At 38.8% G+C, this 17,545-nt stretch overlaps 1 protein-coding gene across 7 annotated transcripts in view; it reads right to left on the reverse strand.

The window, feature by feature from the left end:
• The window catches only part of DICER1 (dicer 1, ribonuclease III), a 66,532-nt gene that overhangs the window by 30,803 nt on the left and 18,184 nt on the right, over positions 1 to 17,545 (reverse strand). For 2 of the 7 annotated variants that reach the window (XM_039884136.1, XM_039884135.1), the window contains exons 2-9: positions 15,586 to 15,649; positions 14,537 to 14,637; positions 10,123 to 10,285; positions 9,025 to 9,155; positions 7,915 to 8,049; positions 7,301 to 7,461; positions 5,248 to 5,416; positions 3,528 to 4,000 (exon numbers count right to left, since the gene is read on the reverse strand). In XM_039884136.1, the coding sequence (XP_039740070.1) occupies positions 3,528 to 4,000; positions 5,248 to 5,416; positions 7,301 to 7,461; positions 7,915 to 8,049; positions 9,025 to 9,155; positions 10,123 to 10,285; positions 14,537 to 14,590 (1,286 nt within the window). In that variant the 5' untranslated portion in view covers positions 14,591 to 14,637; positions 15,586 to 15,649. Of the gene's footprint in view, positions 1 to 3,527; positions 4,001 to 5,247; positions 5,417 to 7,300; positions 7,462 to 7,914; positions 8,050 to 9,024; positions 9,156 to 10,122; positions 10,286 to 10,902; positions 11,092 to 14,536; positions 14,638 to 15,585; positions 15,650 to 17,545 lie in introns of all 7 variants that reach the window. The other 5 variants (XM_039884134.1, XM_039884133.1, XM_039884132.1 and 2 more) reach the window with 4 other exon arrangements.

Genomic DNA, 17,545 nt, shown 5'->3' on the forward strand with positions numbered 1-17,545 from the left:
AATATACGCATAAAGAACATAAGAAATCAGCACCCACTTTGTGTCAGGTGATAAGAGTCATTTTTACACACACTGTCACTTATTAACAATCCGACAGGAGAGGAAGCTATTATTATTTTACAAAGGAAGATGCTGAGGCTTTAAAAAGTTAAGTAACTGTCACAAAATATACATCTACAAAGTGAGCAGAACTAAAAGGAACCAGAGCTCCTTGGAGAAGTGGCTGATTCTACAGCTGGAGCAGAGAAAGCAGAAGGGCCGGGAGCATCTTGTAGTGCCAGAAAGTGAGGAAGTGATGAAACAACAGGATGAGGGCAGGTCAAAGGGACACAGGGCACTGAGGAGCACCCCCCCCTCACCATGGCCCAAGGTGGACCAATCTGAACAACAAAGTAAATAACCTAGTATTAGACTGTAACTCAAAGTATAAAATAAACAAACATGAGTCCACACAGATAAAAGAACATCACTCAATAAATGCAAATGTAAACAGGACAAAAGAGACCTGTTTTCCTTACAGAAAAATTCCAACAGGATACACAGACACAGCCCTCTTCAAGAAGAAAGGTTATTCCTTTCCTCCCAGGATAAACCAGATTTGATAACTTCCTTCCAAAGAATAAAGTAAGAAAGGGCAGAATAGTAACTGTACAGTGGAGGAAGCTGGCAAACACTATCATAACCATGTGATAATGCTTAACATCACCAGTGACACTTCATGTTGGTACCATGATGTGACAAGAAGGGCACCTGATCTCCACAGTACTCTTCCAAATCCTAAAAGCCCAGTCTAATCCTGAGAAAAACATCAGACAAATTCAAATGGAGAAGCATTCTACAGAACACCTGACCTTGACCAAGACTGTCAAAGTCACCAAAACCAGGGAAAGCCTGAGAAACTAGAACAACAGACCAAAGGAGATTAGGGCGACATAACAGCTAAATGCAATACGGTACCTCGCTGTGTGACTCACTGGTAAGCGCCCTGTTTTGTCTTTCCAGAAGCCTGTAGCTTTGTCAAAGGCACGTGATTAAGCATCTCTCAGCAGGTAAAAAGAGGACATTAATGGGAAAACCGGTGACGTTCAAATGAAGTCTGGAGTTCAGTTAATAGTAATACATCAACGTTAGTTTCTTCTTTGTGACAAACGTACCACAATAATGTAAGACTTTAATAACATAAGAGATGGGGGAAGCGGGTGAGGGGTCATGGGCAACTCTGTACTACCTTCGCAACTTTTCTATAAACAAAAAGTTATCAGGAAAATGAGGGAGGAGAGCGAGGGAGAGGATGCGAACCGAGGTTTGTTCAATGCCAATGTCACACAAGACTAGTAAGTTACACAGTGAAAAGAGCCCCAGACCTGGAGAGTGAAGGCCATTTTCTGCCACTTGATATCAGTGTTATTTCGAGAGGGTCGCAAACTGAGTCTTAGTTTCCTCATTTATAATACAGTAAAAATATCTACCTTCCCCCCTCATGGAGTGCTGTGAAATTTAAAAACATATATAAACTATAAACCATAAAGCCCTATATCCACATGGCAAAAGGCAAACTGTGAACATAAGACTGTACACAGACCTACATTGCATACAGACGTGGCTATGATTTATTTTCTTAATCAGGAGAGTAGAAAACTGCCGTGTGTTACCATAGCTTACACTCCCATGAAAACCGTTCACTGAAGAAGGGTTTTTCCTCCCATTAAACTGATGGAAGGAAAGAATCTGGATTTCAGGAAGTTCTTCTAAGCTTATTAAAAAGCTTACTGAAACAAGACCTCTATTGTATATTTAATTAGCTGCCCATAAAGTCAACCCTCAAGTCGCTCTTGATTCATCATCCAACACTAAATTCCAGCCACATTTTATGAAAGGTGATCACAATTAATCTGGTCCTCAAAGTCGATATAGGAAGTAACTGACTGATTTTCGATAAACCTTTTCAGACTAAAATTCCTCCAATGAAAACTGGCACATGTAACAACACAAGTAGAGGAGAGTGGCAAGAAAGAAAATAAACCCCCATTTCTTCTCTCCGAGCCCTAGAAAATTTATTTAATCCTTAAACCATCCTGTGAGGAGGCAGGGAGTATGTCTAGAACCAGGGTTAGAGCATTCGACTCTTCTGACCGCTGACGTGCCTTTCCCCAGCCCTGAGAAACAACCCACCGCCCACCGTGCTCTCGCGGGCCTGGCTCCTGGCGGCCTTCCCACCGCAGGGCCAGGCTCGGTGTTGCAAGGCCCAGGGGCCTTGTGACTGCAGCCAGAGCTGGAGACCAGGGGGTAAGGTATCAGGATTCGTGAATTGTCTCTGCCACTGACTAGCAATTTAACTCACAGCAAATCGCTTTTCCTCCTGAGGCCCTTTCTCTTTTTTATAAAAATAAGTGGCTTGGATTAGAGAGTCAGTGAAGTCCCTCTCCAAGCTTAAACTCCTGATTTCAGTGTAATTCACTACCTAAAGTTATTTTACTTTGTATTCATCACAAAGATCAGGCCCAATGACTATGAAAATTACCAGACTGAAAACCACCAGATGACGACCCCAGAGTCCAATTTCTCGTTACTCAAGTAAGTTTTCAAAAACCCCAAACCAGTCAGAAGCAGTTTAGAAAAAAAAATCCCAAATTACCTCAGGAAACTAAGCTTAATTTCTCCTCAGAGATCACTACTTGCAGAAAAGGCTCTTAGGGATCAACTTTGGCCAATTAATGGATCTTGTAGAAAAGCAGATTGTCTGAAGTACAAAATAAGAACCCTGTTTTTGGCCCTTACAAATAATAGAGCACCTATCCACAAACCAAAAGAACTAGAAGTTAGGTGACCGTCTGACACACGTCTGAAGTGGAGCTCCCTGGCTAGGTCTGCGTTCAGGAAACACACACTTCTGCTGAAGAAGTGGGTAGGAGTGGGAATCCACAGCCTGGATTCACTGTCACCTTGGTCAACATCCTCCAAATTCTTCCCTAATACTTTTATTCTCTTCTAATTCAGAAAATTTTATTGCAACTCTAGTTGTTGTAAACTTTTTCCAACGCAAACTTGCAAACCTGAATCAACATTTGTTAAGAGAAAAGGCTAACAAAAAAATTAGCCACAATAATATCCAGGTAAAATTTATCTAAAGATTACTTTCAGGAAAAGGCCTGGTGTGGAACGCTTAACACGATGCCTAACGCATCATCACAGATTACAAATATCTGAATTGAATCAATAAGTGAATTTAAAACGAAGAATGCTTTAATTTTCTATACTTGCTCTCTCTTTTACAGGGATTAGAATAGTTTAGCATCCTTTAAGCAAAAAAAAGTCTGTCATGTCGAATCTAGCCTTTTGGGAAAGCCACTGTATAGAAGCACACCCTCCCCGTCAATGCATGGCACTGCGCATGAGCACTACACTGTGGTGGCGCCAAGCAAAGGACACGTACGTACTCTTCTGCTAGCTCTCAAAGCCATGACCGCACACGTCACAAACAAAAGCTGCCTTGTTCTACCGTGGGAAAAATGATCTTGGAGATTTACCTGTTTAAGACAACTGCTGTGTATCTTCTTTCCACGAAAATAATTCCACATAAAATATTGGTAAATGGAGAAGGAAAATTTGTCTCTGGTTTCTCCTTTTCTTCAATTTCTTCATCCTCATCATCATCCTCAGAATCACTCCAAGACACATAATTATCCTGATTCCTATTATTGTACCACTCCACGCTTTCAAACTGTTGTCGCTCATATGGTTTATATTTGCGTAGGATTTCAAGCAGTTTTATTACTTTAGGAGTTACAAATTTCAGGTCAAGTGAGGCAGGTGAGAAGTGCTCTTCACATAGTGCATGTATTTTCCGTAGGAAAGTGTCTGTAAACAAAAGGAATTTCCTGTGCAGCTCCTCCTGTTCGTGCTTGATGTATTTCTGCAGTTCTCTTACCATCATTCCAGCGACTTTATCTGCACACCAGGGTCCCAGAACTACCAACACCGCACGACAGTCCGACAGTATCTACAGACAAATAACAGAGCCGAATGCTAAACAACCACCAGGTAGCATTTTCCTATGCGGTTTAACTGGGGTTTACAGCGTCTTCAGTCTGCTCCTCCAAAATAAATTTACCCAACTAATATAAACACTGGGGTTAATGCCCCAGGTTTGGAGGAGTGGCCAGTGGTTTTCTCAAGCTCACTTTTTCGTGGTGTGTGTGTGTGTGTGTGTGTGTGTGTGTGTGTGTGTCCGTCTGAAACAAACTATCCTTTCATTTTCCCCAGCAAAAATTATCAAATAATACAAATAAAAGATACAATTATATAAAGTTAATATGACTGAATTTTAGACATGTGGTTAGTCAGAAGTACAATGAGTCATTTACTCCCAGGTAACTATGCAAGGAATTATATGGCAGAGTCATTTTATTTTAGGTATCAAAGAGCAAGACAATTTTCCTTTAACGTTTTTATGCCCAGAGAGCCACACCTTACAACCCTAGCTCAGAGCAGAATGTGAATCCACAGAGAGGCTATAACTAAGGAATCCTCTATAGGCAAGTTATAGATAGAGCTGAACATGGACTTATTGAAAATTCAAGGGCTGAGAAAAGCCTGGGCATTGCTGCTTTAGAAAAACTCAGCAGGAGAGAAATGAAGATGCAGTTTCAGTGCTAATATAAACAGATGGTCACAAAGTCCTAGGATAATCGTTTTCAAGCTTTAATGCATCAGGATAACTGGAGGGCTCATCAAATTTCTCGGTTGGACCCCACTCCGGTGGGTCAAGGGTGAAACACATAACCTGCATGTCAGCAGCTTCCAGGGGATGCTGGTCTGGGATCCACATGTGTGAGAACCACTACCCTAAGGATCTCTTCCCCAAGCCGGATCCCACTCAGGAATGACAGGCTCACGTCCACTTACACACAAGGAAATAGCACAATTCGGTTAGCACAAGAGTTTAAGCAGGAACTAACCGATTCTGACCAAGAAATTAAAAAATTGGACTCACTCCTTTTATTTAAATAACCATAACATGAATCCTCATCTCTTACATCAGGGAGGTCTATACTTAACAGAAATGTCTGTCAGGTAATAGTAAATTTCACCCAATCTATGTTCAATGAAAAATGTCCAAAGAGACAAGAAGGCCCTAAACTACACTGTGTAGAAAATAGCCTCGCTAGGAGCATATTTTCATTTCGATACTAAAAATAAACAGAAGCCTTTTATTATACTTCCTTTACTTACTTTGTATATGCTTACCTGTTTAGAAATTAAAGTAGAATCTCTTTCTTTTGAATGAACAGAAATGTTACAGTCACTGACAAAATTAAGTGCTTCTTCTAATTCCATCAGCAGTCTTTCATAAAGCCCACTTCTGTCCATAAACGGTCCACAGTCTACCACGATCTCACAAGGCTGAGAAGTGTATCTTAAACATCGGAAACAAAAGTTGTTGATACGCAATCAATTCACTACAGCAAATGATCCATTACGTGTCTAAACCAAAACAGAAACGGCCCACGTTCAGTCTGTCCGCCTACGTGGGATGACAGGCGGGCTCGCAACGAGCCTGAGCGGCATCCCCTCGTGCTGACGCTGTGAGTGCCCGTGAGGGCTCAAGGGATGAACGACTGAGGAGGCTGACGGTCAACGCACTTGGTGAATTTTCTGATGTCATTATTATCCCAGGCTGCTTATTTTGTGTTTTAGGTTTAGACTTTCATCTTGTGCCCCTCAGGAACGATGTTGGTCAAAATACTCAAGAAACTCAATAATGATCACTTCTCTGAAGCAGAAATCAGGGATTTGTAAGTCATGGGGCAAAGTGTTATTATTTATCCATTTCCATACTATTTGAGACTTTTAGCATTTGCAAATGTCAATTGTTTTTAATGTGTTTTTAACGTATCCTCCTAAGGAAAGCTCCTCCAAACTTTGAATTAATTACATATCATTCCTTGGATCTTTCGCGCCTTTCATAAAGTATGACGAGAACAGCACATGATATTGTAAAAACACATATGATGATGAATTAAGGAAAATACAGTAAGAAATACTGAAATACTATAGTTTTCATTATTCTCAGCCAGGATCTATACTTAACCAGAGTCACACTGGGAGAACTAGGCAATGTCAAATTCAACAGATTACTCATCAGCTTTACTTAAATGCTCTGATACCCTGTTTCTCCTGAAGACGGCAGCACTCCAGGCCTGCCAATCTAACTCAGGTCAGATAAAAGCTGACGGATGGCCTCTTACTGCGACATTGCAGATGCTTTGGCTCAGGGAAGTCAGAAACAGCATATCCAAACGGTCACGATGTCTGTATTTCCTAGGGCATTTGGATACCTAAGTTCCACAAACCTGAAACATTAGCTTTTCCTCTCATTCTACCAAGACAACTTTTCCCAAATTCTACTAAATGACAGGCACACTACAAGGTGTTTTCCATGTGTCAATGTAACTAACCATCAAAAAAGCCCCTGAAACCACTGTCAGTGCCATTTTACAGGTTTGCGGACAGTACATGACTCACTTCAAGTCACACAGCTTATAATTAACAGAGCCAGTACTCAAACTCATGTTTGATTTAACGCCCTAACTTGAGATATCAGTTTTCTCCGTTTATGATGTTTCAAGAACCACCACTTGGTAATCTGTAGCCTTATTTAAGACTACATCTATCAAGGATATAAAGGCATTTTATTATAAATTAAATTAGTTATATTTATTTAAAAATCTAATTTATACGGGCTTCCTTCCACCAACTTAAATCAAAAAAGGTGTGTGTATGGGTATTTTAATGAAACTCAAAACAGCAACCGCCTCAAAAAGAGACAAATCTAGAAATCATAAATATCTTTCTTAGACATTCATGCCCATTTTTAAAACTACAGGGTGTTTTTAATTATATAAAAGCATATTGTAAAATACTGAATTCTCTAAACGTTCTTTCAAACTATCATGTGGGACACATTTAGGTCAGAATAAAACACACACATTGACAGAAAAGAACACAAATTTACTGTCCAAGCTCCCAGTCCTTGTCAAAATCAGCAAATATGAAAGGCCGACGTTTATGCAATCTTCTCTCTTAAGGCAGAAACACCCCCATCTACCACTCTCTGTGGAAACAGTCAGACCTTCGCATTCACAGGCAACTGCCTTGCAAAAGAACTGTCGGTCTAGCGAATTCCCTTTAACCACCATTTGGTCAAACAGGTGCTATCTGCAAGGCACTATGAAAGACACTGAAGGCTTAAAATTAGTTACAGCCAGTCTCATTAAAGCCAAGTCATCTCAGTGCATACCTGTCTAAGACCACCAAGTCAGTTGCAGTTTCAGCGTTACTCTTGAGAATTTTCTCCAGTTTCTGAATCTTTTCTTCCAATTCCTCTGGATCACACTTCCCATTTAAAATGGAAGCAGTTAGTCCCAAAATACGAGGGCATGACGGACAATTTTCACAGAGCTAACATAACAACAAAAGATACTGACAGTAAGAAATTCGATTTGCAAGGCCCTAACGAAAGGCGTCACCATATTAAAACATGTCAAAAAGACTGACGAATACTAAAACTATTACTTATGAAATTATTGTAGCTTATTTAAAAGATCTATTGATCAAAAAGGCATATTTAAATATGCTAAGGCAGGGTATGTAATTCATTTATTTATATTATGTTTAAAATTTTATTACAAGTTTAGATTTGTAATGACAGATTATTATAGTTTATTATTATAGATGTAAATAAACGTTAATTTTATATTCATTCATTAAATAAGTTTTAATGTACTAATTAAAACTGGAACCAAGTTCTCTAAACTGGTAACTAAAATTATTGTTTCTGATATATAAAAACACTACTTATATACTCAGTAATTTGGCCTGAGTTATTAAGCCTGGTAAAATCTAAAAACTTACCTTCATAATTTCTCGGTAGGGGTGGTCTAGGATTGCAAGATGACACTCATCAAACACCAAAAGGTTAATGTCTGACAGTGATAAGTAACCATTTTTCAAAACATTCAAGGCGACATAGCAAGTCATAACGAGAACCTATAATAAAATCAACATCAGTATACAAACGTGCCATTTACCTGCCCGACACACTTATATGAAATGAGATTACTAAGCCACTGTATTGTAGGTGAGGACTGAGAAATCCATTAACCAAAATTAAAACAAAAATTCTAAATGTGTGGTAGCTCACAGTTTGGAACCAAGAAGTAGAACTAGAAAAACATGAAAAAGACTAAGAGAAAATATTTTCAATAATGGAGACCGTGTATTTATGATAAATCTATTAAATTTACTTCAGGGTTCCCGGCTCCTACAGTCATATTTTGACTGATGACACGTGTCAACTTAAGCAAATCACAAAACAATTCACACTGCTTTTCTCTTTTTTCTTTTGAACTGACAAGATTTTCTGGAAGATGATGCACGCTAAATGTTCTTTTTATACCTTATCATTCTGTGAACATTTAAGTGCTTTTTTTAAGGAGGACTTAACCCAGCATGTGAGACATTCTAGGAGACAACAGACTGCTCAGGGGCAGCTGGGAAGCGTCTCTTCACCACTTCACATCCGCCAACACCAGCACACAGGGGCCCTCAACGCATGCTGGCGACGCGGAAATGTTAAGGGGGAGGAAGTCTCCCCCAAAGATCTCAACCTAGAAATGTCTCCAGTTTCAAGACACTTAACTCAAGAGTAAATTTTCTGAAAGCCAGTGGTCATCTGTAAGTTGGAAATACGTAATAGGAATTTGTGCTTTTCAAGCGAGTAAAGCCTGCTTGATAAAGCTGTTTTCTTTTCTATGAAGTGAGAGCAACACAAATTAGCAATTTATGTAGTTTTAGGATGAGACTCACAGTGAGAAAAAGTGCCTAAGGGCTAGTTTTAGGCTGCCAACATACAGGAAAGTAGTTTTCAAGCCTAACTCAGACAACCAAGGCTACAGGTCATCTCACAAACCAAGTCAAGGACTTGTAGGGATTTACAGAGTCAAATTTCTCTACAAGTCTTACCTGGTGCTTAGCAAACTCTTGGTTCCATTTCTCTTTTGTCCAAGATGCATTTACTTCTAGGTTTGAGTATTCCCCAACCTTGAGATCTGAATGAGTTCTGACAGCTGACACTTGTTGAGCAACCTGGTTTGCTGATTACAAATATAAACTCCATGTAAATATGAGGGATCTTACCTAGTTGGCTCTTGGGACTACTAGCAATTAAGACAGTTATGGAAATCCTTACTTTTAACTATTATACCTAACCACCTATTTTTTAGATAGTCCACTTAAAATCACATTTCCAAGGTTACATCTTCCAAAATGTACTTATGAGACTCACCACCCTCATTCACTTCAGAGAACCATATATCACCTTCCTTCTTTAGAGCTGATTTTCCCCAACCTAAGAATATAACTTCTAGGCTGGAATGGTAACTACTCCAGATCCAGCCCTCCTGTTTTCTTCAATAAAATCAGATCATTTCAGCAAGAAACAAGACAGTCTAATGGGTACTGAAAGCACATGAGAGCATCGCATGCTGAGACGATCTAAAGAAAAGGAGAGGAGTGACATGGTTATATCCGTAACCGGGCAGCTCGGGTTCACATTTCCCGCTTTTTATTTTTAATATAAAATCCCACGCGCACGCCAAAAAAAACACAGTATTTTAAACTTACTGAATATCTATTAAGAAGCACCTAACTTTCTTTCTACAACTAGCATAATCATAAATTAAAGTTGCATGTCTCATAATCAAGCACGTTTTGACATATTTTGTAAAGCTAAACATTGAAAACAAAAATCACGGCAGCAACTTAGATTATGTTCCAAAAGTAATCCGTTCAAAGGGAATGCAGAATCGGAATTAAACGCAATCACATTTAGGAGAAAACTGAAGTTTAACGCCTGTGAGATAAAATGGCGAACATTTAAGAGAAATCTAATAAAGAAACAAGACAAGACTCCTATTTCTATCAGAGTTTCGACAAGAACATTATTCGTCAAACTCTCTACGCTTTCGATAATGTAACCTAATGCCCAAAGAGAAAATCTGCTTAACCATAAAATCTCATCCAGTTTCCTCCACGCAATCCGATAAAATAATTTTGTATTACCAGAGTTGACCAAGAACACCGTCCTTTTCCCGAGTCTGCTGACGTCGCCCCTGATCTGATAGGACAGCTCTTTAGTGAGTAGCACTGCGATAAACGTCTTCCCTGAGCCAGTGTTCAGACAGACTATGGTATTATGGTCCAGAGCTGCTTCGAGCAGTTCAACCTGGAAATACAGTAGAAAGGCCGATTACACACTTCTCAGCTGAGTACAAAAGTTAGAAAACTGGATTCTGTTCTGCAGGAAATTCATTTCACTCTTTTCTAAAATCTTCCAATAAATTTGCCAAAAAATTTACTTGCTACATCTTCATATGATAATCAGAGGCATTAAAAGTCCTGTTTTACGTAGCTGTGCTGTGGACCCATATGTCGAAACGCATCTACCATTTCTTTAAGAATGTTTTTTGCACGGACAGAATACTTCTTTAGAATACATGAATGACTAAATTTCTAATACCCGTGGTTCTGCCAGTTCACAGTGTTCCAACAGATCTCAATTCCGACCCAGCTCATGAGGACAGACACATCCAAATGGGGACTAAGGAACAGTGAGGTTTCCAGAGGGGAAAAATAAGGAACTTCACAAATAAGACTATCAAACCAATTACCCAGCAGATGTTAGCAGAGAAAAGGACTATTAACAACAAAGGTATTGGAATGAGACAGTTAATCAGAGAGGAAAGCTTGAAAAGGTAAATGAGTTTTATAAGTTGTGTCAACTATATGCTAATTTATTCCATTTTAGTAAAAATGCTCCAGTATTAGTGTTCTCATTAGTACCTGATATTTTCTTGGCGTATAAATGTTATCATGAATTGCTTCTTGTTGCCATGGCAGTCCAAAGAAAGGACCCATTGGTGAGGAAGCAGGGGTCATGAGCTGCAGGCCTGCCATGCTGAGGGGTTGCAAAGCAGGGCTTTTCATTCATCCAGTGTTTCTTTCATTGCATTTTTGTTCTAGCACAGCTTACTACAAAAGGGAAAAAGAAAACCATTACACAACCATGCAGGGTTAAAAACAAAAGCAAGCACAGAAACAAGAGAAACATCAGAACATCATTCAAACTCTTTCTAGAACTGTTTTAGCTTTTTCTTGATCTAAGGGGATTGTTTTAAAAGTCAAGCACTCTATACTCTCCAACTCGGCAACCCTAGACCCAGAAACCTGTCTAAAAGAATCGGACAACTGAACAAAGATGTAAGTACAAGAATAAGAAATAATAAATGTCTTAATAAAAAGTTAGCTAAGTAAATTACAGTATGGCTATATAATAGAATACTCTGAATCCATTAAGATAATATACATCTATATTTACTGACACAGAACCATGTCCATAATATATCTTTAAAAGAAAATATGTATAGCATGGTGCCTTTCAAAATATACGTATATATAAAATGTAAACATATATATTTCAAATATTATTTGTAAAATCTATGTTATTGATAAAATGAGACAATGTGCAGAAGGCACTGAGCATTGCGCCTGCACACAGGAAAGGTTCAAATGCCTGCCATCATTTATCGAAAGACCAAAAACACAGGTCTTTTTTTTCAATTAACAACCGAGTAGAGATGATCAACTATTTAAGTATATATCTTTCAAATTATACATATCCTAGATAAATGAAAACGAAGCACGCCATTCTGTGATAGCTTTTCATGGTATCTAAACACTCTTCTGTATTTCATGTATTCTTTCCCAAAGATAAATGTCATCATGTAAAACGACAATACCGGGTCTTTCTAAAATTCCTCAACTGCAGGAAGAGGGTTAAGGTTTTAAGTCTCTATGTGAAAGTCCGTGACCGACTCTCCTGACTGTGCAGAATTTACATGCCCCACAGAACGGCCTTTTCTCCCTTGTACTGCTGCGGAGTGTTCATCGTTGTTACTCTACGAAACTGAAAAGAAAGAATACTGCTCTTTGTTCCTTGACGACAAAATCTCTGAATCTCCTGACACGTGAAATTTATAACCATGGGACAACAGAGTGACTTAAGCTGTTGCATCTAATCCAACCAGAAGTCTCAAGTGTAGTCCTCTTTTCTGCATAGACACGATACCAAATTCTGATTTCGGAGATTCATTCGGCTGACCGGAATTCACCATCCAACTAATGTACGTGCAATCTCAAGTAAGTGGTACCAGGGCAAATGGCTGCAGGAGCCCAGGACCTCAGGGAGGCAGGCACATCTGGGGACCAGACCGTACAGCCATTCTCATCACGCTTCTCAGAGGAAGATGGCGAGCAAAGTCTTCCGGAGTACATTACGAAAAACTACCAAGTCATTATTTTCCCTGGATCAAAGAGACAATCTGCTGGTTCCCCAGTGAACCGCAGCCCCAACAGCCGTTCCTTTCACCCCACACTAAGGATTCACTTTTCTCAGTTCTGCAGACCCACAGGATGCACACACACGCTCAGGTTCACTGCTAAAGCTTTTTACTCAACACAGTTGCCAGGAACTCAAAATGAAAACCTGTTTTATCCGATTTCCTGAGATCCAACAAGTCACTCTAAAGGCCCAAGGCTGAGATCCATAAGCACGTTCCAACTGGCTACCATTCACGGGATCAGGATCCCTCCGTACTTCTCCTTCCTTACTCCAGGCTGCTTCCTGTCCAGGATTACTTATCCCTAACCCTGACCCTGACCCCTCACTTTTCACCCAACCCAAATGCTAATCCAAGACCAACCGCAGATACAGCAGAAGGTAATGGGAAATCCTTCTAAATCCTGGTGGCGGATGGGGAAAAATGAGAAGAAAGCAACAGCGTAAATCCCCAAATACACTTCCCTCCACCTCCAGAGACCAGGAACAGCCAGGAAGCAGGAACACCTTCCTTCTCCCTACCACCACGTCACCACTTCTCATATAGATGACATTAGTAATATTCATAACTCCGGAAAAAAACCGTCTAACAAATGAGAAGAATGTTCTATTTTCTAAAAGAGAGGACTGCATTCTTCAAAAATATATCATAAAATACAAAGAAAAACGATGGCAATGTTCCAGATTAAAGAATACTATAAAGAGACATGACAACTAAATGCAGAAAGTCATCTCAGACTGGGTGCTATACTACAGAACAATGCCACAAAGGACATTATGAAGACCACTGATAAAACTGTAGAAAACAGCACTGTTAAATTCACTGACGTTGATAACTGCAGTATGGCTACAGGCTACGTAAGAGAATATCCTTGTTCTCAGGAAACATACACTAAAGTACTCAGTGGTAGGGGGCCATGATGTACACAACTTATTCTCAAATGGTTCAGAAAAAGAAACCACATGTAGTTGTACAGAGAGTGTGTGCAAGCGATAAAGCAAATGGGGCGAAAATGGGTAAACACGAATTCTTTGTCCTGTTCTTATTCTTGCAACTTTTCTATAAGGTTGAAATTATTTCCAAACAGTTTTAAAAAGTAAATAAATACGACCAACGAGACTAGGAGTTCCTTTAGTACCAGAGCTGTATGTCTCCCACATATCTGTGTCACCCACTGAACCAAACCACACCCAGGACATGGCAAACATACAATGCAGAGTTGTAGAATGCAAACGATGCTCACGTGAGTGACATAAAAATCTTCAAACGGCCTCTGCTTTTCATAATTTATATCATATTGCATACATTCACAAAGAGATACATACACACACCAAGAACAAGATATTTCTCTTATCTGCTGCAGCTCTTAAATTTCTGGTACAATGTACCATATGTGCGGTTAAATAAATATCTGATGAACTGAATCAGAGATTCATGAATGTCCACACAATAACGTACAGAACAGAATCATAGGCTGTTCAAAAGATATTTCTATTTGGTTTGGAAATCCACACCCACCCCCCTCCGACGTGCCTTTAAAGGGGGTGCAGGAGAGAGGATCTGCAAGGAAATGAGGACAGCAATTTAACTCTCCCGATTTTATTTTACATAAGGTCATAATGTTTAAATAAATTTTCATTCATTTAGTATACAGTGACTAGCTAGGCCCAGTAATACACTTCCCATTTAGGGAAAGCAAATCCAAGATTTAAAAATTCAACAAGTAATCTAATAATGTGAAAACAGAAAAACCTGTAATTTTGCAAATTTTTACTCTCACATGTTGAAATAGATTTTTTCCCCTTAACTTGGCCTTAATGACAAGCACTGAATCCCTGCTGGCACGTAAATGTTCTAGCTTCACAGATGAACCGACTGTAGTTAACTGCTTTAGCGGCGCCAACAGTAACCACGTGACTGTTTTTCAATCATAGATTTTAAATTTCTGGCCAATTTACACTCATCAAATTGGTGAAGTTGTTTCATATCTTCTATATATCATTCACTTAGAAATAACTTAGTAAAAGACAGGAATAAATTATTTTCCTCTTTCCACACAGGATAAATCACTGATTTACCGTTTTAATGTTTGAGATCTCTGTGTTGCTGTTGTCTGAACTGCATTTTGACATTGTGATAGCAGTTTATTGGAAAATCACAGCATGCCCAAGCTTCTGCTCTAAAAATAAATGCAAAAATAGCCAATTTTAAGATTTCTTTAAACTGAATATAAACACACTTATAAGAGTCCTACTGATATGAAGAGTTTAAAAAAAAAAGACCTTTATTTTTGTATGAAATTTTAAACAAAAGACATTTGGGTTATTTTAGGATCCTTAGTGTTATTCTAAAACAAAGAACAAGAGAATGAACTACAGCAATAGCATGCCTAACTCCCAGAGATCTGGGGAAAGAAAGAGAAAAGTTCAGAAAAGACTTCAAGATAAATACAAGGAAATGAAACAAAGCAAATAAATCCTAAAGATAGTGACTATAATGAAAAAATATAAAAATAAAAGGATAAGTATGTGTTATTTCCTAAATTCACATATACAAAGAAATAACGGAGGTCACCAGAAAAGGTAACTTGGCTGACAACTCCAAATCACCTGTAATAAGTCAATACGTGTATAAAATGTATGAACAATTCCAATTTGTCAAAATGAAATTAAAAAACAAAAACTCAAAGAACAGTTAAAGCCACACCATAAATTCTTATAGAATTCATTTATGAATAAAAGAATTCAGGAACACAGTTCGACAATGTTACTATTATGGGAAATTTTTAATTTAGGGGTGGTTCTAGAAGAGATTATAAATCAGAAACTAAGGAAGCATAACAAGTAATGAGCTGAAAAGCTTAATTTAATCAACAAACGTTTGATTTCTGTTAGATGTGACATCAGTTTCATTTACGCTCATTGACTTACTGCAATGCCTGGACTAGCACAAGCTCGGGAAGGGCAAACTGACAGTGGTCTCTCTTCGCTTATCTAAGTCCAATCTAGCTGTTTAAAGGACATTTCTGTGGAGGTTAAACTTTCTCACTGCATACACAAATCTGTTTTGTCAGTAAGTTAAAGCAAAACGGGGAACCTTAACGCTATTTAAGTATGTCCATATTTACCTCAAAATGCTGATTCTAAGTTCTTTCAGTTCCCAAGTCTGTATTAATTCATACCCTAGGTAACCTAAAAGCAACAGAGAGAATATTTTAGAACATACAACTCATTTTTAAAAACCAACTTCAAGAAATTTCCTACTTAACAAAATTTTCATATTTACTTATCGGAATAAGGTCTCTGATAAAATAATTTATTTGGGGGAAGTCAAGAAAGCAGGATGTGTTTGAAAGAGTTGCCCTTTAAAATTTGCATTTATTATGTTCTAATACAATTGAAAAAATTTTACGTTGTTAGTACAATCAAATAGACATAAGGGAGAATTCTTGGCAGTAAATCACATTTTCCCCCAGTAAACTCTGGCTTTACAAATACTTGAACATTATGTTAAGTCAGCATCATGCTTTACATGAGCGTATAAGTATCTCCCTATCTCCCAGTCAGTCTGTCAGTTTGTGTTTTCTAAGGCTACCCCAGTTCCATTCTATATTGCCACCTAGTAAGATGCAAATTCAATACACGAACATCATACTTTACATATTTTCTAATTCATATTCGCCTCTTTTCTAGAAGCACCATAACCAAAATAAGCTGATAATCCTTTAAAATTCATTTCAACGCCACTCAAAATTATTGCTCTTATCTAAATTATTTCCCTAAGATAATTCTGTACAGATACATTAGAAAGTTAATATGCCAAGTACAATGACAACTCATTTTACGTTCACGATACAAAGCCAACAGGTCACATTTGCTAGTTTTAATTGATGACCATGACTTAAAATTCCAAATGTGCAAACTCCTGTTTCATAGGCCCTTTTAAGATAACTCTGAACAAGACACACTACATACCAGACACTATGTCAAGTGTTAGTATAAACCAACAGACTTAATCCGCATTAGCTTCTCGGCCAGCCTTTCACACAAAGGTTTGTGTAACGACAGACTTAGCTTAACTCTTCCGAAGTCCAAAGGCATCTAGAGCTTCCTGGTGCACGTTTTTAAAACTAGTAACAGAAAACTTCCAACTCATTCATTTTATTGTAATGTATCTCAAATTCTGACACTATTTCTACAAATACTCCTGTCCTGATTCCATTGCTACTCGTGTGAAACCACAACCACCGTAAAGTCCCATAGTGAATTAAAAAAAAGAAAAAAACATGAACAGTGTGACATTAAAACGGGGCCAAAAGTACTTCTGTGAGCTAACATATAAAACTAAAAACTGTCTGAAGAGCTTTTAGCTCATCGTAATTGACAAGAAAAAGAATTCTGAGATGTTCGAAACTAAAATGACGGTGGCTAAAGAGTGAAAGACACAGGAAGAAAAGTTAGCGTGCTAATAGCTGTGAGCCGGCTGACAAAAGACAGCTCGCACTCCTCAGTGGATGCTGGAATTTCGGATTAATTTCCACTTGGCTACTTCCCCGATTATTCTAAAGAGAGAAAACAGCCAGGCTCCTTTGAACCCCAGGAGCCTCCGCTTCTTACTTACTCATGAACTTCCCCGACTGGCCCGCAACCCGCAACCCGCCCTCGGAAGCAAACACTTCCCCCCAGGCTCTGCTCTCCCAGGAGCAGCCGGTTCACCTTCTCCCACCCGCTCCGTCTACGGCTAATGCAAACGCCTTCAGAGCAGCTGCATCTTTCTCCCTCAAGCGATGTGTGCAAATCCCTGTAAAACCCCAGGACCACGCTGTCCTGGACAAAGACACACTGTCCTTTCGGCCTGGCCCTGCCGCCGGTACCTTAAACTCCATGCCGCAAGACCCGTCTTCTTTTTTGCTAGCAATGGCCTAACAAACCCTTTCTTTTAAAAAGACTTTCAGCCATGGAAGTTAAAATTTTTTGTTTAACATAAACGTATGCTATGGCATCCAAGGCATTACTTAAACTCCGCCCGAGCCTAAATAGCTAAAGGCACCCTTGGCTCTGAATATAAAGTAACAAGCTTTATTTGGT

Source organism: Pteropus medius, unplaced genomic scaffold (genome assembly GCF_902729225.1).
Source record: "Pteropus medius unplaced genomic scaffold, Ma_sr-lr_union100, whole genome shotgun sequence".
NCBI lineage: Eukaryota > Metazoa > Chordata > Mammalia > Chiroptera > Pteropodidae > Pteropus > Pteropus medius.